The sequence below is a fragment of the Mugil cephalus genome, chromosome 14 (genome assembly GCF_022458985.1).
Source record: "Mugil cephalus isolate CIBA_MC_2020 chromosome 14, CIBA_Mcephalus_1.1, whole genome shotgun sequence".
Lineage (NCBI taxonomy): Eukaryota > Metazoa > Chordata > Actinopteri > Mugiliformes > Mugilidae > Mugil > Mugil cephalus.
In genome coordinates, this window is record NC_061783.1 from 18,761,942 (window position 1) to 18,788,084 (window position 26,143).

General features: G+C 40.4%; 1 protein-coding gene across 1 annotated transcript in view; it reads right to left on the reverse strand.

Moving 5' to 3' along the window:
• The window catches only part of myo1g (myosin IG), a 53,770-nt gene extending 29,349 nt beyond the window's left edge, over positions 1 to 24,421 (reverse strand). The window contains exons 1-18 of the mRNA XM_047605708.1: positions 24,195 to 24,421; positions 22,431 to 22,639; positions 21,835 to 21,928; positions 21,465 to 21,630; positions 18,524 to 18,577; positions 18,347 to 18,442; positions 18,019 to 18,135; positions 16,772 to 16,978; positions 16,527 to 16,672; positions 16,312 to 16,426; positions 14,760 to 14,930; positions 13,581 to 13,651; positions 8,266 to 8,340; positions 7,958 to 8,090; positions 5,500 to 5,666; positions 4,348 to 4,555; positions 3,564 to 3,787; positions 1,922 to 2,066 (exon numbers count right to left, since the gene is read on the reverse strand). Of these exons, the coding sequence (XP_047461664.1) occupies positions 1,922 to 2,066; positions 3,564 to 3,787; positions 4,348 to 4,555; positions 5,500 to 5,666; positions 7,958 to 8,090; positions 8,266 to 8,340; positions 13,581 to 13,651; positions 14,760 to 14,930; positions 16,312 to 16,426; positions 16,527 to 16,672; positions 16,772 to 16,978; positions 18,019 to 18,135; positions 18,347 to 18,442; positions 18,524 to 18,577; positions 21,465 to 21,630; positions 21,835 to 21,928; positions 22,431 to 22,639; positions 24,195 to 24,289 (2,493 nt within the window). The 5' untranslated portion in view covers positions 24,290 to 24,421. The remainder of the gene's footprint in view (positions 1 to 1,921; positions 2,067 to 3,563; positions 3,788 to 4,347; positions 4,556 to 5,499; positions 5,667 to 7,957; positions 8,091 to 8,265; positions 8,341 to 13,580; positions 13,652 to 14,759; positions 14,931 to 16,311; positions 16,427 to 16,526; positions 16,673 to 16,771; positions 16,979 to 18,018; positions 18,136 to 18,346; positions 18,443 to 18,523; positions 18,578 to 21,464; positions 21,631 to 21,834; positions 21,929 to 22,430; positions 22,640 to 24,194) is intronic.
• Positions 24,422 to 26,143: the final 1,722 nt, after the last annotated feature.

Below are 26,143 nucleotides of genomic sequence, written 5' to 3' on the forward strand. Positions count from 1 at the left end.
CAACAAAGTAAACTTATTGAATTTTGTAATTCTGCTGAAGGCTTAACATTATTTAGTCCCCGTGTGTTTGTCTGTCCACCGTCGTTTATAAAGTTAAACAGTTAAACTTGCAGCCACATGCAGCACAACACAAGCTTAAGGTTTGACTCGGACGCCGCATTCCGAGCACTTTTCTATAAGTCTTTGTGGAGTTAAACGCAATCACGTGCGTGCGTCGGTCCTGGAGGAGGCCGCCGTGTCACGGGCCGTCTGACCGACTGACTAGAGGAGTGACTCAGGGCTGCAGGCGGTCATGCTCACGCTCCCTGCAGAGATTAGCTGGTAAATGAGGCAACTGTGGGATTCATTAAAGAAGGGCTGTGTTTCGCTAACACCATCACACTCGGGTCATGCTGCGCAGCCCCGGGGGCGCGTCACATGCACCGTATACATCCACAACAACAATACGACTTCCTGGGATCCTACACACCGTCGGCCATTCGGGTCCTGTTTACTGTGATAAAAATTTACTGTGAGAGAAATTCTGCCGACGGTGTGAAAGAATTACGACAGATATTCCCTCATTTCACACTACGACTGTTTGTAGCCAGTTAGGGTCATGTGTGTGTGTGAGGGGGGATGCGTACAAAATGTTTCTTGTATTGGAAAGCGTGAACAAATGCTAGCAGACCACTAATAAAAATAGCAGAGAGTCGTTTATCACTTGTTTTTTGGACTCGAAAACAAAAACTTTCTTTATTTCCTTCTTATGGTGTGACTCAGTCGCTTGGAACGAGGCCGCGGATAACAACCGAAATCACCAGATGTGATTTGTTATGTTTGTTCGTTTAGATTTATTGTAGCTGTTTAAGGCCTTAAAAAAAAAATAAGATTTTAAAAATAAGCCAGTTTATGTTCTTATGTGACAGGATCTATACCTTTAAAATAGCCTAGAAATGAAGTGAAGTGACTCAGCGATGAACAGAAATTTAACCTGCAACAATTTTTACAATTGATAATTAAAATGTTTTAGTAAAATTACGTGGTTCCAGTTCCTTAAATGGGATTATTTATTAAATAATTGGATTTCCTTGCATAAATTTTCTTCGTATAAATGCAAAATCTTTCATTTTTTGGGGCCTTCATTGCATTGTAGAAAGGTCGAAAGAGACAGGAAGTAATAGGGAGTGACATGCAGCAAAAGGTAGAGGAAAATCTCACAAAATCTTTGGTTGATTAGATATTTTTTATATATATTTTTAAAATTTTCCCCCACAAATTTAAATTTCTTTAAATGCACATACAACATGAATAAAACATATATTAGTAAAGATATAACGGGGGCAGAAGATGTTAGCTTTCAGTCAGCACGCATGCACCGTTTCACACAAAGCGCCGTACTAGCTGAGACCTGTCAATCTAAGCCTCCTGTTCGCAGTAGGCTCCGCCCCCATCGCTGCTCTGCCAATCACGAAGCCGCATATTAAACACTGACTCCGTCAGGTTCCCCGCAATTGGCCGAGAGCCTATTCAGTCTGGAAGCTACAAGGTCACGCTACTGTTGCACAAGTTTGAAATAAAAACGTGAATATTTGAACCTGTGTATTAAATATAATAATGTATATTAATTAATATCACTAGGCCGAGTTTAATATGGACCATACAATGTATAGTAGTTAGGGGGTCTTTGGCCTGAAAAACATGGAAGAACCTTGTAGTTTAGATAAATAATATAAATAGTATAATAGCTATTAATTGATAATGAAAATAACCAACGCTACACATCTACAATAAAAAAACAATAAATGACTTTCAAGTATTTAAACACAGATTGGTACAGAGGAAGATTGAATGAAATTGACATGTAAAATAAAATAATAAAATGTACCCTGTTTCCTGTTTTTGTGTGTGTGTGTGTGCTTTGTTTACGTGTGCCTCTCACATTTGCCAGGTAGTCCCTCTCCCAGGCTCTGCTGACTCCCCAGTCTTTCCTCTCTCCGCTCAGGGCCGTCAGAGCTGCCACTTTGGCCCGAACCTCCAGCATGTCAGACGGAGGGATGTTCTTCACGATCTGCCTCGCCCACCACCTGACAACAAGAGAGAGGAGAATGAGACAGCGCGCCATGTGGGTGGAGCATCACTTCAAAGAAGTGCAGTAGGAGGAAGACCTTCAAGTTAGTCAGTGAGGGATGAAAATAGACTTCAGCTTCGGAGCCAAAACAAGTCCTTGTTTATTCAGCTCTCGCTGGCGCAACCGAACGAGACTCATTTAAGTTATACTGAGGTAATTTACTGAGCTCAACAGAATCTGTACTAATAAGTATATCAAAGGTAACAGTGACATTCATGTGGAGGATGAGAAAACTGATACCAAACATCATTTCTTTTTGTATTTTATCTTTATCGAATTTCATCTCATTGTATCGCATCACATCGCATTAGTGCATAATATCATCGCATCGCATCGTATCTTTATGGTATATTAGTATCATTATTGTATGATGTCTTACTGTATTCTTTCACATCTGTTTTGTGTCATATATTTTCATATTGTATTATAATTGTATCACATTTTATCGTATCTTATTGTATGTTTTCATATCATATTGTATCATATCGTATCTTTTTGTGTCATATCTTATCGTATCTTTTCTCATTTTATCTTTATTGTATATTACGATAAAGATAACACATTGTATCATATATCATATCGTATCTTTTCATATCGTATCATTATTGTATGATATCTTATAGTATCGTTTCATATTGTATCATATCTGTATTATACCATATCTTGTCCTATAGTATCTTTTGGTATCGTATCATATATTGTGTGATATCTTATCATATTTTTTCATATGTTTTTGTACCATATCATAATATATATATTGTATCACATCGTATCGTATCTTTTCGTATTATATTGTATGTTTTCTTATTGTATCATATCTTATGTTTTTTGTATCGTATCGTATCACATATTGTATCACATCGTATTGTGTTTTTGTATCGTATCATATCACATATTGTATCACATCGTATTGTGTTTTTGTATCGTATCATATCATATATTGTTCAAGTTCACTCAAGATTACAGATCACTTTATTGATCCCCACAGAGGAATTGTATAATACTGTATCTTTTCATATCATACCGTATCAATATTGGATGATATCTTATTGAATCATTTCGTATCATATTGTGTCATATCTTTTCGTATCGTATCATTGTTGTGTCATATCGCATGGAAGCTTTTCGTATCATATCTTAACAACAGCCTTAAATGTATTCAGTCTATATAAAACCAAAGCACAAGACAACTTAAGTTTTCAAGAAGATCTTGCTTTAAATGGAGCCAGACTAGCTCTTTAAACTTGTTTTTGTTTATTATGCTAGGCTAAGCTAATTGGTTGTAGTTCCACAATAACACATTATTGTTTCAAATCATTGCAGTATCTTGATATTTTCACTTTCACTATATTCAGTAATACAAGATGGTCTATTTTATGTACCTTTAAGTAAAATATGGCTAAAGAGACTATAGTTTTTCTGGTTTTCTGAGTTTCCACTTGAGGGCTCTGACCTGCGATGCAGCATGACTGTGATGTTGTGAAACTGGGACAGAGCTGCGGGCGGCGTCGGCCACTCCATGCTCTTTCCGTAGTCCGCCATAGTTCGCACATTAGCAAACCTCCGCTCCACCTCCCAGAAGTGAGCCTTGACCTTGAAGCGCTTATAGCAGCCCATGATGCCGTAGATGGCCCTCATCCGCTGGCACCTCATGCGAGCTAACGCCCCACGCCACACCTGTGGGTCAAGGTGTAAAAAAAAAAAGAGGGAAAGGACGTAAAACAAGATGTCTTCTCCGAGAGCATCACACAAACTTTTGCTCCAGTTAAGAGTCCCAGACTTCTCTGCAGTCATGAAACTAGGTCACGGAGAAGAGAAGAGGGAAGGCTGTTTCACCGAGCGAGCCAAGTAATTGACTTTAATGTAACTGTGCTCTGGATCTCATTAATTATCCCAATTATTGTTTCAGGAAATTAGGATTCAAGCTGGCAGATGAATTTCAGTCAAACGTTACCAGGAGCCACATATTCATGAGGAGAGACCAGCAGCGATCTCTGCTCCGAAACCCAGAAGCCTACCTTTGAAACTGGCGGAGATAAAGCTGTGGGTGATTAACTGTAGCGCATGATCAGAGCTGCCTGCGACATTAAATTACGTCTCTGAGTCAATTAGGTGAACTGTCAGATCAATACATCATTGTTAATATTCATGCATGGGCTTAAAAAACAGCACGGCTGTGACTGAATACTAATAGTGATGACGATGATGATGATAACAGGGATTGTTGGATTTCTGACCTTCTGCAGGAAAAGCACCAGGATGGGGATGAGGGCGGCCCTCTCCTGTTCCAACGTGAACAGAGACCGCGGAGTTCGAACAAACAGCTTTGTGTGTCCGTACGCCACATCGTCCTGGAAGCCGTGCTGGATGACGATGGCCTCCACCGCCTCCCGGTCTGAGGCCATCAGGTGGTTCGGCCAAGTGTACTCACACGTCATCTTATACCTGCAACAACATTTAACAATGGAATCAAGAGAGGAACTTTTTTGGTCAGTGGTTTTATTTGAATGGTCACTCAGGGTAAAAGCTGCAAAGCCATCGCACAAGAGCTAAACGGTGCAATTCCTCAAATGGCCACTTGGGGCTCCTAAAGACTTCCGTGTTAAAAATAAAAAACTTTACAGCAGACTTAAACATGTTTACCACCCTGGAGTAGCCAGACTTACTGGAGTATGAGTTAGGTAACACAGCATTTGCATAGTCCTACAACTAATCAGAGCCATTTTGCTGTTTGCAAATTCAAATGCATAGTGCACAGATGAGATGTTTATCTGTCACCACCAAACTCGATGTGATTGGCTCGTCAGATCTTTGCGGTTCCCAACTTTCCTCCACAAAATAATTGTGAGCTGGCTATATGTTTCCAAGCTATATGTTTACAGCCTGATCTATGGTTAACAGTTCACAATGCACAATTAAAATCATAGTTCCTATGAGGAAAAAGTGGCCGTATCAGATATCTTAGCTGTCACCCGTCCGTGTCACCTTCCTTTACCACAACTCTACCTCTTCAACCATTTATGAATTAGAAGAAATGTGTTTATTGAATCCTATAATAACTTTTTATCAGTGCAACCAGAAGAAAAGCAGAATGTCAAAGGGTTAAATACAGTCAGTGCTTTGGAGGAACTATGCATTGTGGGAAGTGTAGGGACCATAATCATACTTTATGTTCTCCATAATCATTATTTACTTAGCTATGCTTGCTCTGCTCCCCTCAAAGAGACACAAGAGGAAAGTCTGGCTTCGCTGCAGCAGTGAAAAGGATCCAGTTTGTACTCTGTGTTCTCACAGTTTAATAAGAAAGACCGCGCCGCCAGATGCATTTGAGGTGAGATAAAATAATAAGTTTTGTTGGGGAAGCAACACCTCTGCTCGGATAGGCTTACCGCTGCAGGAAGCGAGCGTAGGGCTGCCTGTAGGCGAAGCCAGCCCTGCGGACCATCACGTTCTCCAGCAGGCCGAGGTAGGCCACCTGGTGCTGGCAGCGGGCGTCGTCAAACAGCACCGGCGACTTCATCTCGTTGGGTTTTATGCATCGCACGTAGTACGGCTCCTAAAAAAAAACAAGAACAAAACAAAGGAATTCAGCTGACTTGGGTTTTTTTAGACAGCGTCTTTCAACGAGCTGGTTTTAATTTGTTTAACATTGGCTTTGGACTTCCCCGCCGGCACCAGTGAGGTATCGCATTACTGTGTCGAACTGAAAAATAAACATTAAAACTGCCCATGCACTGATTCAGTGTTTGAACAATAGAGGCAATATTTTTTCGTTTATCACCTGCACAAACTTGTATTTTGTCATTGTTTTTATCACTGCTGTGTCCGTTGCTGTGCGAGCAAATAAACTGAACTCAGCTTGTAAACTGTCAGTGAGCCACAGGCGAGCTGCACAACTGAGTTCAGTGACCTTAGTCAAACTATATTTCGGCAGACTCTGCAGTGACAAGCAGATCCCTCATAACACATTAAGTATTTATTAACAGCACATTGAACCGCACGTTAATTCCCTGAAGATGAAGGAGCCTCCAGCGTGGAGGTGCCTCGACAGGAATCTCTGAAGCGCAAAGACGCAGAAAATGGATTCTGCTAGTACAGCCGACCAGACAGCGATCCTGTCACAGAACAGACTCCGAAGTGTTTTCATTGTCTCTCACTCTCTGTCCATGAAAGATGAACAAGGTGGAACAAGGCGAGCACTTTCTGAGCTCCACGTCGTATCAATGATGTATGTCTACACCCTCAGTTTCAGCTCATCTCAGCTGTGATTCAAGAGACGAGATAATTTAGTCGGGGCTAAGAGCAAATGAGGAAGAGAAGGAAACCGCTTTCAACATGACCTGACGGAAGCGGAACTTTTTGTCAGGTTCTTTTCATTTCACCTCAGCCACACTAAGATGAGATGCTACAACAGCCCGACAGCAGACTTTCCCAAAATAACAGCAGGAAATGTCAGACTTCAGTCAGCGCGATGAGGGCAGGAGAGGTGAGCAGCACATTTTGTGGTCCACCACCAGCTTCCCCCCCACCTCACCTTCCTCCCAACTCCACAGGCAGTGAGACAGGATGATGATAAGCCACCTTACCTAAACTGTTACTCGGACACCATAAAGAGCACACAACTATGCATGTACATGTTTATGTTTGACAGCTGCAGTCTTCCTCTCTACTCATATTTTATCATGCACGGTGATGAACTGTCATTTCAAAATGGACGCAGCAGCAGGCTCAGAATAGTCTCTGACTCACTGACACTTTACAGGGGCTATAGCATCTCCTTTATGTTGACAGTAAACTGATGTGACAATCTGTGTTAGCAGTAAACAACACAAACATATAAGCAAAAGATTTAACACTGACTATAAAGCGAAAAAACAGTAGCTATTGCATATTTGCTTACAGATTATACATGCCAGTTTTATCAATTTTTATCATTGATAGTGGTGTTATTTGCATATAAATTTGTGATAAAATGATGCAACTACAAAACTGTACAGCATTTATTATTTATTTGAACTAAATGGGAAACGTGGCACTAAAGCATGAAAGCAAAATAGCGAGTTAGCACAAGAGATACAGTTAACGTTAGCCTAAAGCTAAAGCGAATGTCCTTTACTCGTTCCTCTGTAATTAAAATATTATCTTTAAATGTTGGCGATTCACTTTGTTATTCCACATAACGAAATAAAGCAGTAGATTAATCTATATTTGAGAAAAACACAGCTAAATACTACAACTGCTATAGCTAACAAGACAGCTAAGCTAACGCAAGATAGCCATATAGATTGTTAGCTAGGGAGACAACTCTAGATAACATTTAGTTAAAGATACATCTAAATTTACTTACTTTTAATGTTTTAGTTAAAAGAATTCGTTGGTTAAAATATCCATTTGAGGAAATCATGTCTCGATAATTCCGTTATTTTGTTGTCAGGGGAAACTAGCTAACGAGCTAACTAGCTTAGCCAAACTCGGTAACTGCTGCTAACCTAAGCTAGTAGGCCTACATCTTGGAGCAGCTAGTATTTTTAAATTCATTTATTGAACTGGGTTAAATACAAATATTGTTAAAGATTGTAAAAAACAAAGTTTCTTGTAACTTTTTAACTTTTAATTCATATTGCAAATTCATTTTAAATGTAGTTATTTATTTGTATTTAGCCTAAAATATATAGGCCTACATCATGATGGCATGAGTTATTTAGTTGTGCACAACTAGAAACCAAAGGGAAAACCATTATACTTGAAAGAAAGAATCTTTATCCCATCGTTGAATTTGATTCACAACTACTCCCAGGGGGTTAAGGAAAGGAAACAGGAAATCCATCACAATCACAAACTACTGACCTTGCAGGCCAGTTTATCAACCAAAGCCACAATGGAGTTCTTGAACATGGTGGCTGCAGTCAAAGGTCGCTTGGTGACCTCTGTGATGCTCATCTGACCATCTGGCCACATCTCCTTTAGGACCGGGTTGGCGCTATGACAGGGAGAGGCAAGAGAACAGGGGTAAAGACCAAAGAGAGGACACGATGAACTAGGCTAGGAGGCAGGGTGGAGAATAAACTCATTTACATGCTATAACCCAGTTACTGAACTGTCAAGAGCATCGTGATGTTGGAAAAGAAAATGCGAGTGACGATTGCATTTGGCACCTGTTGTACATGAGGCGCTTGAAATCTTGGAATAGCAGGTCCTTGTTTTTGTCCAAAAAGCCCTCGACGGAATATCTGCAACAGATGTAGACGGAGAAAGTAAGTTATCAAGATGATACAGAAGTAGTTCAAAGGGAGGAGGGAGGTTAGAGATGTTAAAATTACAAGAAAGTTGGACAGGAAGTGAGACAGTTTAAACAGTATCTAAGATTCAGACGTCATCATCATCGGCTCCGTTCTCTCCTCCACGGCTCCACTGGTGAAAATATTACGACAATACTCATGCTACTTTGTCGATTTAGAAATGAGGAACTTTTTGCCTTTGCTTTTCTTGTCTTTTTCTTTCTTTCTTTCTACAAACTGTTCATTTGATTTGGATGAGGCATCAGTGGGGAGTCACAGACACACTGTAAGGCACAGTTACATAAGCTGTCTAGCCACAGGGTAAGCGCCTGCTCTAGTGTAAGCGTTGCCTCAAATAAACCTCTCTAGTCTCACATCCACAACATGGACAGGGTTAGAACATAACAAAAATAAGCATCCTTTATATCCATGGCAGAAAAAAAAAAAAAGCACAGATTTTTAAATCCATTTACAGACAAAAATAATCCACAACAAAAGATCTGCATTCAAACCCTGCTTTGCACTTTGCACTAAAGATAATGAGTAATATAGTTTCAGTGGTTCTCAGCCTGAAGCTTCATTTGTAGATCCATACCCTGCACCACAGAAATGACATCCAGCTCCCCAGATACTTAACTACATGTCATGGAAATTTTAGCAGCATAATTAGAGAATGATGTCAACGCACCAGAGCACAAATATAAATGGTTTTACAAGTTTAGCCTGCTACAGTCAAGCCTAAAGTTAGCGCTTACAGGGCTGTCGGGTTATATCTGATTGTTAGGGACAGAAAATGTTCTGCTACAAAGTTCAGCTTTCATTTATTTATTTTCATTCTTAAGCTCAAAACTTTTTTATTTTTTTATTAGGGTTGTCTCAGGTGACCCAGAAACGTCCCTTAGTGGTGCTGCTATAGGTCAAGGCTGCCGTGGAGACTTCCCATAATGCACCGAGCACCTGTCTCCTACTTTCATTTCTTCCCTCTTGTTAACCATGCAGTCATATGCTGCTGCTGCTACTGTAAAACATGTCATTAGCCGTGTGTCACTCTGTCCATCTCATTTATCCTCCCCCACCCGTCTCCTTGTCAGTGTCTTCTCTGTCCTGGAGTCTCTGAACTGCAAAGCCCCACATACTCATCTGTGGTCCTGGCCTCATCGACCTTTCCGGCGTTAATAGCTCATAATTATCCACTCCTACCTGAATGCATAATTCAACCTTCTTATGATACCTCTCATATTCAGTCATTATAGCAGCCTGTAATAGAGTTTTATGCCCTGTCCGTGCCCTTATTTCTTCCTATAACAGTAACTCTTCAAAGACTCTGTATATCCACTAGATGTTTCTAATGATATTTTGAATGCTAGCTCAGTTCATTCGTTTATATTCATCACCAGTGTCTCATGTAACATGCAGCAACTACATCGTGTACTCATTACCCAGCCATCCTCACACAGATGAGTTCCCGCATATGAGCTTGAGGTTCTGCTCAAGGTTTCCTTTTGTTAAAAGAGATTTTTTCTTGCCAGCATCAATTTTGTTTCATCGCTTGCTTTGGAAGTTCTTCATTTGTACGGTTATATAAATAAAATGTTAAATCTAAATGTTAAATATGAATGTGAATGTTAAATCTAAATGTTAAATGTTAAATATGAATGTAAATGTTAAATATTAACATATACGTTTACATTTAACAATTACATTTACATTTAACAATTACATTTATATTTAACATTTATATTTAACATTTAGATTTAACATTTGGATTTAACAGTTAGTTCGACTTGAAAAATTCACACCTCTTTTGTTCTCATATTTTGGAGCTAAATGCAGGAAAAATTGTGTGTTCATTTTAACAGACGCAACTTAAAAAACGGCGCCCCATATTTTTGCACCTCAAATTGATTTTTAATTTAAGAAGTGGGTCTTACTTAATCTGCATGTAGACATTGTACTTCCATAACAGGGCCAAAAGACATCAGTTTAATCTTTAGATTAAACCAACAAAGTATAGAAATATCCTCAGTATTTACCCTTAGCAATAAAACAATGTCTTTAAATCAGAATTTAATCTTTCACTCTCATCCACACATGCATTTCATTTACTTCTTCTCTCCTCTGTCTTCCTCTCCGACAAACAAAAACACGCATACAGCATGTCACATGTAGTCTTCACAGCCCTGTCTGTGAGTGTGTCCCAGGCTGTCACATCTGGAGGCAAAGAAGCGGAGGCTGGCTATGACAGATGTGTCCCCTTGGCTCACGGAGGCCGAAAAAACCACCTGACCAGACTCCGGGAAGCTCGCCGAAGAGAGAACAGAGTGTGAAAAAGCAATTTGGAGCGCACAATAACAAACCACAACACTCAGCTACCGGGACAGGACGAGACAGGACAAATGGTGGGACAGCACAGACAGGAAAGGACATGTAGACATAAAGGTTCTCCAGAGACGAGAGGAAGATTTAGAGGAGAGGATATTTAAGTATGAAGGTCAAGGCTGCTGCAAGGAGAGCGCTGGCTGGTGCAAGGTGAAAGGGAACACATGCTGAGACGTGAGATGTCTTGCAACATAAAGTTGTGGAGTAAGCGTGTATTATTATTGTATTTCCTCAAAGTGCTACATGTGCAGTCTGCAACACTGCAGGGAATTTAAAGAGTGGATAGCGAAGAGAGCCAGGTGAGGGCGGCAGAAGGAGAACAAGGAGTAAAAGAGGAAACGGGATAAGAGGAAAGAGAAAGAGGAGGAGGAGGAGGAAGAGGAGGGGGGAGCGAAGTAGGTCAAAGCTTGTGATAGTGGTGATTTGGTAAGAGCAGCGGTGGTGGTGGTGGTGAGGAGGAGGAGGAGGAGGAGGAGGAGGGGGCGGGGGTGAGGCTGAGAGTATATTTAGCCAGAGCAGGGATAGACTCAGACGGGATGGGATGGGACAGGGGATGGTGCCAACGGGAAGAAATATATACGAGAGGTGACAGCTCAGCTGGAGAGACACGGACGTGGCCCTGAGGTGAGCTGATGGGGCTGATGGGGACACGCGGTGACAGGGACGGACGTCCGTCATTAATACGACACGTCTGTCATGTGTTCGTGTTTAAGTGCATTTACAACCTGTGGAGATCTGGTTTCAAAATATAAATATTTCCCGCATGACAAACTATCAAAGCAATAATCTCTTTTTTAAACGGTGACCTGGCGAAGAAGACGGCAGCACACATTCAATTTGCAGAGACATCATATGTAGAGCATAAATAAAACAAAGTGCAAGGGGGGTCGTGGTGGCAGAGATGATGCTGTCCATTAGGAAACGACTAAAGTCATTAAAAGATATGAATATTGATTAGGAATTACGTTTACTAGTGATCAGTTGGCAAACCCAGAAGCTCTTTAGCTTAGCTCGGCTTGTACCATTGTCTTCACAACTCTAACAGTAAAGGTTTTAATAAAAGTAATAAGCTATGACAGTATCTTCAACCTAGTCAGCACTGCAAACTCAAACATTAATGGAGCCACTAATCGAAGCTATTCCACTGAAAGGATCGACTGAATTCATCATAGTAGTTTTTTTTTATGCTGACGAAGTGGTCATATATACACTCACTGGCCACTTTATTAGGTACACCTGTTCAATCGCTTGTTAACACAAATCACTAATCAGCCAACACATGGCTACAATTCAATACATTTATTTATGTAGAGGTGATCAAGACAACTTGCTGAAGTTCAAGCCGAGCATGAGAATGAGGAAGAAAGGGGATTTAAGTGACTTTGAATGTGGTATAGTTGTTGGTGCCTTTGTTGCGGGCTGGTCTGAGTATTTCAGAAACTGCTGATCTACTGGGATTTTCACACACAACCATCTGTAGGGTTTACAGAGAATGGCCCAAAAAAAGGGAAAATATCCAGTCAACACAAAAGGGGGTCCAACCTTTTCTAAGGGTAAATACTGAGAATATTTACATACTTTTTTGATCTTTTAAAAGATGAACTTGATGTCTTTTGACCATGCTACGGAAATACAATGTCTACATGCAGATTAAGTAAGACCCGCGTCTTAAGTCATCATTTGTTTAATTTAAAAAACAGTTTGAGGTGCAAAACTATGGGGCGCCATTTGTAAAGTTGTGCATGTTAAAATGAACACACAATTTTTCCTGAATTTAGCTCCAAATACTAAAAAAATGAGGTGGGTGTGAGTTTCAAAGTCAATTTTTTATCACATTTACCAAATGTTAAATCCAAATGTTATATCTAAATGTAAATGTTAATATTTAAAATTTACATTTAGATTTAACACTTAACATTTAACATTTATATACTGTCAATAACCATACAAATGAAGAACTTATATATATATATAAACAACTCATGTCCATCCACTCCAAACTGATCAGAAGTCTTACTATCAATTCATATATATATTGATATAGAAAATAGATTCATCCTCAGTGAAAACATGGATCAGTGACCTTAAATCTATGTTAAAAAAAGAAAAAGACTGAACATACATAAGGTACGTTCTCCTTTCCGGTTAAGAGAAAAAGCAAACACGCTGTGCTGAGCTTCAGATGTGCTCAATAATGCTCTGTTTTTGTGGCCGACATCCTGTTAGCCTGGATTTCCCAGAGTAAAAGAACCTCAATAAACCCAACTCTCCTCGATTACTGCTGCTGCCGCTGTATCTAACAGGGACAAAATTGTCTCATCAGCTGCCTCCGTCCCTGCCCCTGCTCCTCCTCCTCCTCCTCCTCCTCCCCATCCCCTTTCATTTTCCCTTGACATATTAATGTCCTTCCCCTCTCTAGATTGAGGGCAGTACACGTGAGCTGTGGGGATCTTTTGAAACCAAAGCCATGGCGGGTGACCGCCGGTCAGGGCCCTCGTCTTAAATCCAGTGAGCACATTGAGGAAGTGGAGCATCAGTGAAGAAGGAAACAAAAAAAACAAAACTTCTAAAACTAAAAATGAATTGCACTTTCGGAGCATGAATATATATGATTTATCCATCGTACAAATCCTTCGCCTCAACAAATCCTCCCATTCACAAAGCCAAGATCTTTCTTAATATCACAGTGATTGGGAATATTAAAAGTTAAAATCTTTTTTCACAGACAATCGATGACTGAAGCCAATCATAAACTGACTCAACACTTCAGCCACAGACTAACGACAAAGTGTTTTAACGTGGGAGCGACTCACGTGACATCTCCGGCATAGTGGCGAATGCGGAAGTGCTTCTTAAAGTCCATGGTTTTGTCGGTGGGGCAGAGCTAGAAGAGCAAAAAAAAAAAAACAAATACAAAGAATAAGCTGACAGCAAACGGGTGAGCTATTATTTCATTACATGTGGGTCAGAGGTTTTGACGTGTACAGATGTCAGGTTCTTAGAGAGGAGGGAACGGGAGGAGAATTAGTGGAGGAGCTCTGCCCTCTGTTGACTACAAACACAACTGCATCCAGGTACACTTCCTTAAACATTTTAAATCGAATTTACATATAAATTGGTATGTTTACAATGGAAAGAGGTGCATTTATCCTGTGATGGGTTTATCTATGTACACCGATCAGGCATAACATTATGACCACCTTCCTAATATTTTCTCCTGTCTTGTTTTTTGAGTTATTCCTAATGACATCAAGGAGTGTCATTGCTACGGGAAGTACAAACCAACGGACGTCAGGTCCAAAAGTTTCCCAGCAACGTATTGTCACAAGATGGTCATTCACTTCACTTCACGTCAGTGGTTTTAATGTTGTGGCTGATCAGTTCTCATGGAAGTGGAGGGGGAGTAGTAGAGCATACGGTCTAATACGATCTCCCTGGTTCTACTTCTTCCTTTGGGATACGGTTTCAACATGACACAGAGTCAAGATCCCACATGTTCTTTTGGTTCCTTTAATTAACAGTGAACTATATTTACTGATTTTCTGAGTCATCAGACGTTATGTTCACGGCTTTACTAGATGTGCGCGTTTGTGTGTTTACAGCGTGACTCCAGTGAAATGTTCAAAACAGAATCTCCTCTTTATGGCTGAAAATAAGATCTCTTCCTTTTTACTGTAAGTCAGAGGAGAACATGCCAGCAGCAACAAATCAACACTTCCCACTCAGTGAAGTCTGACGAGTTGCAGATTCCCTTTTTTTTTTTTTTCTCAGTTTCATGGTGAGAGGTCAAAGCAAATGACAGACTCAGTAGAGAGTGCTTTTCTTTTTAATCTCCCTAATATTATCAACAGCTGGTAAAAAAAAAAAATAAAAAATCACACTGTTATCTCGTGCTCCGTTGTAGACATCAGTGACAAGCTGACTGAGAATGACAGAGAGAGTGAATCTGAACTCTTTGAAGCCTGTCAGACCCTGAGGGGGTTTTTTCTCACCTTGCGGGAGGTGTAGTGAGGATGCTGGGCCAGTTTGGTGTCCATGCTGTCCAGGCAGACTGTGTCGGTGACGTTTCCCACAGTGAGGCAAGCTTCATCCAGGATGGAGATGATGCCTTTGTGGGGCTGCTCCACGAGGTCGACGATGATCTGGTTGTTGAAGTAATCGATCTGAAAAGAGCACAATAGAATTGGTTAAAAAAAGCTGCACTCAGCCTCCTCCTGTCATAAAGAAATGATGAATAAGAGGATTGGTTTTGAAGGAAACTGAAGTCCAGTTGTTTTTGGATATTTAATGACACAGGCAGCCTCATATTACTTGTGCTAATTAATGTGAGTTTGAGCTTTTCAGTTTCATTCATTAATTTTTTGTAACAGCTGTCACTGGGTGAGAGGAGAGGTTCACCCTGGACAGGTCTCTAGTCTATCTCAGGGGCTAACCACTCACAATCACATGTAGAATCACCGGTGAACCTAACGAGCATGTTTTTCAATTTCAACTGGACGTTAAAAAGATACCAAGGGGTGATCACAAATATTCTGTTGGAACTGAGATAGTTACTGACCTACACCAACTACACCAAAACAACAACATCCACATACTTATCTGCCCTCCAGAACGTAACTTAAGAAGTAACTTAAGGTATGACTTCATCGAAAAATACAGCATAAATTAATATTAACTGACACTAAATGAGAACCAACCTAGTTGTTTGTTCATGATGCATCGGTTTACTTCTCTTTTCTTCATTCATGTTCTCACACAACAGCTCTTCCCCATTTTTTGAATTAATTTAACAATTTAGACGCTATTAAAGCCTACGGTTCAAACTTATGCTGCTAATCTCGTCTATCACTTATTGCACGCATCGAGACGACACATCAAAGTGTTTTGGATCGATAAAGATTGGACACATCGAGGAAAGATTAACTGAGGAGGTTCGAAGCTACGAACATTTATACGACTCATCTTCGACGAAATGCTCAGTTGTCATTGAAGCCTGAAGTAGAAACAAAACTTAACCCGAGTAGCGTTAGTGTGGCGTTTTTAGAGAGCATAAAAATAAATGTCTCACACGGCAGAAGCAAAAACCACATTTAAGGCTAAAGGTTTCTTCCCTTTTAACAGGAAGAAAACTTCAAGCTCATACTAAGGGAACAATCTGCCTCAGAATGTGTCGATAAAAGCCTTTATTTATAAACCTGCAAGCGTAAGTAATAATATAAAATTAAATATCAACTCTGCTTAAATAAAGGCACAAGTATTTTTTAATGAAACATCATCTAGAGAATTTTTTTGACAGATTGCTCATTAAGTATGTCCTGCGATCTGCAGGTGTTAGGGTCAGGGTTAGGGCTGTATCATGGAGGCACTGTGATATGATGCAAAACCAGGATGCTGTGAGTCATAAGTTAACTATATAAAAATTAAACAGGGTCACTGGAGGTTGCAAGTAGCAGAGCAGCAGTGTGGCTTTATGTGTGAAACAGTTTTTTTTTGTTTGTTTTAGACGTGACGATAATCTCGTGTTACTGTTTGTGTTTTTCTCACGTGTTGCCAGGTGATGCCTTCTCTCTGATATTCGCCTTGTTCCTGTCGGAGGATGAGTTCGATGAAAAGCTGCTGCAGCTTCTCGTTGCAGTAGTTGATGCAGAACTGTTCAAAACTGGCCAACAGACAGAGTGACAAAAGCTTGAGCAACACCGGCAATGATGAAAGAACAGAAAAGTAAAGAGGGGGACGGAGGCGTAGATAAAAACACAAACCTGTTGTTGTCAAAGATCTCAAAGCCGTAGATGTCCAGCACTCCGATCACAGTGTTCTTCCCATGAAGCACTGGGTTGTAGTCTTTCACTTCGATGATACCGTTGATGCGGCTTACGATCCAGCCAAAAAGCCTCTCGTAGAGAGCCTGCCGCAGGGAGAGAAGACAATGTGTTTAACAGGTCAGCAACAGTGTAGTTGTTATTAAGACGTTAAAGCCAAAAAAAGAAGGTTGTGTGATCAGCACCTTGGCAAACGCATCCCTTCCAAAGCAGGCGTCCTGTGCTGTGTGCCCCTTCTCGATGACCTCTCCGCCGCCGGTGGCCACGGTTCGGTACAGGAGACTCTTACTGACGCTTTCCAGATCGGTGGCCGTCAGCTCAGAGATGTGCTGCACAGCGTCTAGTCCCACGATTTGAACGCTCTCACCATCACTCTCAAACTGCAGATTGCCCTGAAAAAAAAAAACCAATACATTCACATCCTGTGGTATGTTTGAGATGTACGTGATTCTAGTCCTATAACAGGGTATGCATGACAATAAATTTACAAACCTACCTACCTACCTACCTGCATATATACCTACCCACATACCTACATTCATACCTACCTACCAACCTATCTATCCAACCTACCTATCTACCTACATACGTACATACCTACCTACCTATATACCTACCTACTAATCCACCTTCTTACCTACCTACCCACATACCTACATACATACATTCATACCTACCTATCTACCTACCTACTTACCTACTAATCTACCTACACACCTATCTACCTACTTACCCACATACCTACCTACTAATCTTCCTACATACCTGCTCACCTACCTACCTACCTACATACATACAAACATACCTATCTACCAACATAAATCCCAACCTATCTGCATACATAGCTACCTACCTACTAATCTACCTACTTACCTACCTACCCACATACCTACATACATACCTACCTACTAATCTACCTACTTACCTACCTACCTACATACATACATACATACATACATATATACATACATACATATATACATACATTCATACCTACCTACCTACCTACTACCTACTTACCCACATACCTACATACATACCTACCTACTAATCTACCTACCTACCTACCTACATACATACATACTGTACATACATACCTATCTACCAACATAAATCCCAACCTATCTACATTCATACCTACCTACCTACTAATCTACCTACACACCTATCTACCTACTTACCCACATACCTACATACCTTCCTACATACATACCTACCTACCTACCTACTAACCTACCTACCTAACTACATACACATAAACATATACACATACCTATCTACCAACATAAATCCCTACCTACCTACCTACCTACCTACCTACCTACCTACCTACCCACATACTTATATACAGACATAGACACTTATCAACCTACCTACCTACCTACTAACCTATCTACTAACCTACCTGCCTACCTAACAGACTCTAACTTACCAAAAGTAAAATGGAGGCGAGGATCTGATAGATGGAGGAAATCTCCTCCTGTGAGAAGCCGATAACACCCAGTGCGCTCATCACGGCTTTGTGGCTCGAGCGATCGTTGTTGGACGTCTGGAGAAAAGAAAGGAAGCAACTAACTGATCAGCTCTTTCAATGTGAATTCATCTGTTTTCTAAAAAAATCAGTCAATCAATCAATCAATTTGTTAACAATAAAACATCCACACACAAAAAAAAGTGAGACTTCTGATGTGGGTGGAGATGTTTAAGAAAGTACAAATATCTATTTTGGTGCAGTGGAACTCTATAGATGACACACTCACTGTGGCTGCAGCTCCTTCTTGGGTGAAGGCATAAAGGGAAGGGTCACTCTGCAGGTGGAATGACTCCAGCATTTCATCTGAGCCTCCACGCAGTAACTGTGACAGCACAGGTTCATTTAGATATTTTTGATTTCATTCATAGCTTTGGCGCAGTCATTGACCCAGACTGAACTTTACCTGGTAAAATGAGTGGAAGTTCCTCTCGCCGTCTTGCTGCTGCACCACCCTGGACTTTATCACAGAAAACAGATTGCGGTAGTAAATCACACACTCTTGCACAGAATTATGACAAGTTGTTTCTCTATTTTATCATAGCGAATTTGTTGTGACGTTGCCCAGCTCAAGACGATTATAATCAGCTTTTATCAAACCTCAGGAGGTAAAGGAACTAATCTACCGATATCACATTAATTCATAAAAATGCAGCCATTAGTCAACTGAGACAAAAAATAAAGAAAATACACTGATGTGGCAATTTTCTAATACATCAGTGGTGGTGGAGCTGGCATCAAGAGCAAAGCTTTAAGTAGGTCAGAACAGGCTCTTTTTTCGTCGTGGAAGAAAAAGTGAAAGCAATTCTCAAGAAAACATGTCGTGTGGCCACAAGGGCGTCAACCGTCACATCCAAAGACAGATATTTCCCCCGATGTTCGCTGAAAACTCTGCTGCCTTTGCACTCAGAGTTTAAAAGAACCACCCAGCTCAAGAAGGAATAACGCAAAGTCACCAGCAGCTTTTGTTTCCAGCTGTGTTTCCGTATTTTACTTTGAGGTTTTTCTTTCTAAAATAAACCAGGGGATTGGGTGTGAACTAATCCTAACCCCAAACCTAGTCATAAAACGACGGGCTCTCATTGAGGTCAGTTTTGAGCCGACGTATGACAAACAACAGAGCTCTAAAGCTTCTTTTTTTAGTCCTATTAGAAAAAGTGAAAGTAATATTCAGGAACTATAGGCACAGGTACTATGGCTATAATGGAGTTTTACATTCACATATTAAAGATGGACACTTTCCTGGACGAGTCCTGCACTTTGGTGAAGAAACGTACGTCTAAAAAGGACAATGTTTTCAGACTGTATTTGCATACATCATCTAAAAGTACGACACTATTCAAATTTTCATTGTAAATTTACAGTAAATTAGTACCAGTAGCAGTAACTGCATTAATTCTGCAGTAATTTACTGTAAATATATCACAGTAATTTACTGTATTATGATGATTTACAGTATTAAATCGTTAATGTTACGGTAAAATATTGTAATATTAAAATACAGTAATCCTGGTAATAATCTTGGTAATATGTCACAGTGCACGTAGCTCCATGAGAATGGGCATTTTTTGCTCATACTGTTTTATTTTTATTGAATTTGAATCTTATTTTATTTTTATTTATACTTGTCGTTCCCAAGAGTGTTTTTTTTTAATGTGAAACTAAGCTACCATGACCAAGTAACTTCCCTTGTGGGTCAAAAAAGTCTAAACAGGGAGGTTATTTCTGATGATAAATTATTTTACCAGTGGTGGATAAATACTGGAACATCGGGTACCCTCTAGCCACAGATATTTAAAAGACGCTAATAAATGGCAACGATGGAGCTCTAAAGAGCATAGAGGAGGCTTTTTAGTCCTAAAAGTCAGATTGAAAGTAATACTAGGAACTTAAAAACATGTCATGTTTCCACAATGCAGCCAACAGTTATGTTCTTATTATCATAAAAATGAAAATTACTCAGAATGGTTGCTGGTGAGAAAACATGTGTCTAAAAAGAAGCTGGAGAGTGTTTTCAAACTAATCACCTGTATTTTTTTTTTCCATCAGGGTTTTGCTGTTTCAGTTTGGGATTTCTCTTAAAGACATTACACAAAAAACAAACCAGGACAAACCGGACGGCTTAGAAAACATTTCTGCCCTCTGGGAATAAATCATTGCACCATAATTCACACCGCTTCTGAGTGCCAGACGGTTCTTTAACAGAGCGGGAAGATACAGCAGCGTCGACTGACCCCAGACAATGTTACATGATGGACTCTAATTGAGAGTTTTTTAAAGGGGAAAACCAGAGCTCTAATGAGGTCAGAGGAGGCTTTTCTGTCCTAAAACAAGCCCCGTATCATACATCCCTGGATGATCCCTTAGACGTACAAGGTATTTTCAAACTCAGCTATAACCTCTTATCATTTTAGCCTTTTTACATGAAAAAACAAACACCTAATTAGGACATCGCCAAAGTAAATTGAACACAGTCCACGGAGCTTGGTCTCTTTTGAAAGACAAGACTCTGATGTTTCCATCGCAAAAGTGAGAATTGCACTAAGTGGTATTGTTCTTGAGTAATCAGAGTTGGCACAGAGTTAAAAAAAAAAAAAAATGTTTTGTTTCCTATAATGACTTTTAACAGATGAAACAGAAGAAAATTAGCTTTCCGTCGACATATTGCGTGCAGCATTCAAAAGTACCATCTAGATCTACAGCATAGCTCTTCATATACTTTATATATTTGTTTTTAATTTCCCCCACAAATTTAAATGTGTTTAAATACACATTATTTATCATTATTTACCTTTATACACATAAAGGGATAAATGGAGGCAGTTAAACAAATATTTGTACCTGTGTATTATTTGAATAGCTTAATACTGAATGCAAAATGATAATAATAATGTACATTTATAAACAGCACAGGCTGAGTTTAATGTAGAGCACATATACTAGTAGGTAGGGGCCCCCTGCTTAATCTCTCCATCAGTTTGGGGGGTCTGATCTACAGGAATAAGAGAAAATCACCACCTGCTGTTTTTTTTTTTCTTCCAGCAGTGTTCGAGTATTAGTTAGTTCTGCCCTCGTGGAATAAATCACACCGGCTCTGAGTGCCAGACGGTTCTTTAACAGAGCGGATAAATACGGCAGCATCACGCACCCTCCCCCCCCAGGTGAGCCATTCATTAGCAGGCCACAGCGGCACACCGGCTTCACAGACACGTCTATTCGTGGATGTTCCCTCACACCTCTTTGTCGACAACCTCATGAAACATTCATGTTCCAGAGAGAAGATGTAATTCAAAAACTAAATGGGCAGAACTTCTCCTGTAGAGTCTGTAGTTAAACCACATCCTCACCTTCTCCAGCAGGTAGTTGTTGATGTGGCCTCCGGTGGGATCGCCGTTGAAGTTGAAGTTGATGTCCATGTACTTGCCGAAGCGGCTGGAGTTGTCGTTGCGATTCGTCTTGGCGTTCCCGAAGGCCTCCAGCACGCAGTTGGATTTGAGCAGCACATTCTTCACGCTGATTTATCGGATTTCGGTTGCCGTTGATGATGGAAATGCGCGGGGTCACCGGGGAGGTGAAATGGAGTTAGAGAGAAAGGTGATTTATGGCATCAGATCTCGAATGACGCGGATATTTACTGGAGGGCGCAGCGCGGGCTTTGTGAGGCTCGTCCTATAAGTCACCGGTATAAAAATATATAAAAAGCGAAAGAAACCTCACCTCTCGACCTCCGCCCGTTGGCTCGGGTTTGTGATGGCTGCGATGTACTGCATGATGTATTTACTGGCTTCTGTTTTTCCTGCCCCACTTTCACCTAAAGCACAAAAAAAATTTTCACAAGATTTCACAATTCTGATAATCAGGACAGGAAATCTGCACATCACAATATTTACGCAATGTGTTCATGCTTTTACAGGTGCTATCTCAGCTAACACCTTCACCCTGACCCCAGGGACACCGATCAGACATAACATTATGACCACCCTGCTGATATCGTGTGGATCTCCCTTGTGTCTCCTAAAGAGTCATGACTCATCGGAGAATGTCTGAATCAGGGAACAGGATGTTGTTAGTGGGAGGCATTAAAGGGAGGGTGGGTCTCTGTGGATCAGTTTTGAGTTGTTCTTAAACTGTTTTTGTGTGACTGTGTCAGGCTGCATGGCTAAATGAATGCCAATTTAGGGTTTAGGGTTAGGGTTGGGAGCCTTCATCAATATTTACTTCTCCTGTCAGTGGTTTTAATGTTATGGCTGATTGGTGTGTGTATATATATATATCTATATTAATTGTCATTTTAATCAGTGGGAGATACGGACCTGAAATGACAATGCAGGTGTCTTTGGCCCGTCTCTTCATGGCCTTGTAGGCAGCGTCGGACACGGCGTACAGGTGAGGAGGGTTTTCGTACAGCTCCCGGCCCCTGTACGCGTCTATTGTATCTTTCCCGTAAATGTCCATTTGTCTGTACGGGTTGACGGAGACGACCACCTCTCCGATGAAGGTGTAGATACGTCCCTTCTCAAACCTAACCAGAAAAAGAAAAAAAAAAGGCGGGTGGGCGGTCACACACAGATGCTGTCAATCAAGGAGATGCTGCACTGCACTGTCACTTCCCATGACTCTTTTTTTTTAATACACTGCCCATAATATACATATATATATATATATATAAACTTTGTATATATATATGTATATATACTGTATATATATATGTGTGTGTGAAAAACCTGGAGCTTAAGGTTCCAGACAGCATCACGGAGCTTTATGTCATGCATAGCTGACAGGAAGTGACACAAGTGTGTGTACATTGAAAGCAGGAAATGAAACCCGCGGTGTAAAGGGCGTCACAGTTTTGTGTAACCTCTTGTGGCTTCTGTCGAGCTAGGAGAGGTAAAAAAAAAAAAAAAAAAAAATTGTCAGGCCACAGGGTTTACTGCTAAATGAAATAGTACCGGCACATTTTTCGTACATGTATAGCTTTGATATGTGTTAGCTGTTAACTGGATCCTCCAATACATGTTAAAAAGTCCACCCATGATCCTTTCAGCTGATGTTTTGTATCAGTGTGTCTCTTTCAGGGCAACCACCACTGGCTCTGTCGAGCTTTCCAAAAAAAGTCTGACAGGAAGAAAACATCGTAAATTAGAGCAAGGTTGCTACCTGCTTTAGAGATCTCACTTTAGTTGTTAGCTGTTGCCAATTTGTATTTGACTGAATGCGGTTAGGTGGTGAAAACCAAGTAGCCTTCAAACGGAGGCGTTTGGTAGAATTTCTCAATTACACACCAACGTCAGCACATGTTTCCCCACCAGGCAAGTCTGATCAAGTTCATGATGATGATGCTCACATGTGTAATGGCAAACAGACACCAGGCACAGGTAAGTATGTGAAAAATGTCAATGTGCCGTGTGCTCATAACGGCTAAGAAATGTTATCTTTCGGTTTTAATTCGGGGTTTATCGGGAAATTTTGGAGTCTAAAAGTGTCGTGTGCTTTGAGGATAATGATGCCCCTGTGTGAAAGTCCCAGAGGAAGTGACACTCATCTGGACGTATCTAGAGGCGAGTGTCAAATCACAAACAGATCTCAGTTTGAGATTAGAAAGCTTCTGAAAGAAATCAAAAAAACAAACAAAAAACAAAAAAAAAACCACGACATATTAGGCTAGACAGGTTTACCGGTCTCGTGCCATGTGCTTAATTTGTTTCGCACGACAGCTACAGAGACGTGAGGTGGCGATGAACACATAACACATACATCAGAACTCAGAGGCTGAGCGGGAAACTGGAGGTAGAGATGACTCATTCTTATTTTGTCTATTTTCCCGTTATGTTCCACCTTCATGTCCTCAAGTTAACGTCTGTGAATGTCACTTGACAAAATGATGAGAAATTACACCGTAACGTTGCTTATTTTCCATTCATTCGCCTCATTTAAGCTGACTAAACAAATACCTGTACCACCGTGTAGTCTAGTTTTGATAACGCGTACGTAAGTATAAGCCTTGGCATCTCTGGCTACCAGCTGCTTCCACCCTCCTCCCCTCCCTTCCTCCTCTCTAACAGTACCTCAGGCCTTACCTCAGCTTCAGATTTTCCATAAACTGCTCCATCGTCACCTCATCCAGGAGCACAAAGTCTGACTTCCCAAACTCCAGGCCCTCCAGCTCCGCCATCCCTGCCTGTTCTCGCCACGGACACACAAAAATGAAAGAAAAAAAATAAATAAAAACACTAGACAACACGCAAGGGGGAACAGAAAGCAGCTCAAGGAAGAGGAAAGAGAAGTATGATCGACTTCTGGGGCCCCGGTAGTGTGCTTGTGCAGTGTAGGCGTGGCGTGGTCTTTGGTACGAGACTAGGCTGTGCTTAGTCAAGGCACACGAAGCTGTGGTCTACAAGCTGAAGCACGTCATCCTATCACTCAGCCCATGCCCTCACACGGATCTGTATAAATAGCAGGAGGCTATCTTTAAAAGCTCAGAGCACTTCTGCATCCTCTTCTGTCTCTCTCTTCCTGCCACAATGCCTCAGTATTTCTAAACTGTCACCAAGCAACAGCAAGCACGCTTTAATTTCAGTCCTGTTGTGCTGTGCCGCGTGTGTTTTCTGTATATCTTTACTTCCCAGAAGCATGAACCAACATTTGACATACTGCCAGACAAGTGTACTGAATCTTTCTAATTTAGGGGTTGAAGTGGCCTTTATCTCCTGGGAAGGATCGTGGCATTTCCTTTCTTAACTTGGCATTGGCAGCACAACAAGTCCCTTGGGGGGTTTCTCACAACCAGAGGTTCCCAACTCACATAGAGACAAGCATGAACTCTGCATGTCTTACAGCCACACGTGTAAAACACATGTAAGTATGAAGGTGTGCACGATTAAACTCTGCAGTACACAAGAATAGTTGTTGATTTCCAAATCGGTTTTTGCATCACTTCTTGTTTCTTGTGGCAAGAACTTTTCAACTTGTTTGTGTCATTTTAGTCATATAGCATTGAGCTTGTTTGGACTGCAAGACGATTGCAGGGATATGGAGGAAATAAATGGGGGACTGCAATTTGTCAAATTTTCAACCACAAACCACTGTTAACAGCTTCTAGCCACTCTTTTAATGCTGGTATTAATATTATATGAAGGCTATCTTTTATTATTACTGTTTTGAATTACTGCATACTGCTAATTACTGTCTACTGCTAAAGTTTACAAACCTAGCATTAGCCGCTAATATTAGCACTGTAAACTTTAGCAGCCATTAGTCATTGCAGTAGCAGTCCGAGGCTAAAACCACAGTGTGCAAACTTAATTTAACCACACAAAGGTTGAAAATGTTATTCTCTGTGTGCTTGGGGACACTATTAATAGTTAACACTATGTAGTCTACATTTTTGCACAATTGTATTTTAACTGTTGAATCCTGTAGTCGGCCTTGAAATTGTAACGTTATTAAATAAGTAGTTAATAACCCAAATAGCTAATAACAACAATAATAATAATAATACTCTTCGTAGTGCTGTTGTGAATGTTATATTTTATTAGTATACGTAGTTTTTCATTGTTTTCAATCATAATGCTAACGCCAACAACGCTAACATTATTAGCGTCATCGTTAGCCATCAAAGTCGCTATCTGAGGCTAATATAGCATGCTAATAGCACGATTAAAGATCGTGTATGTTACTTTTTTTAATATATTTGTGGACTCTGTGAATATGTTGCCAAATTTCTGCAGTTTAACAACTTTTTTTAAAAAAAAAAATATTTCATTCTTCTAGTTAGCATTGAATAACCAGCAGTAAATTATCTAGCATAGCACAACATGCTCACGGTAGCTTTTTATCGTATTATTTTTTTATACTAGTTTTCAAATTTCCACCTTTATTGGACTAATTTTGATCCTCGACCAACACAAAATCATATTTCCTTGTGTTCCCTGAAGCTGTTGTTTGTGTAGTTGCAGGCCAAGAAAACCTTTCATCTGTCACGGTTGAGGATTATAAAAGACAAACATGATAAAAAAAATCTTATTCC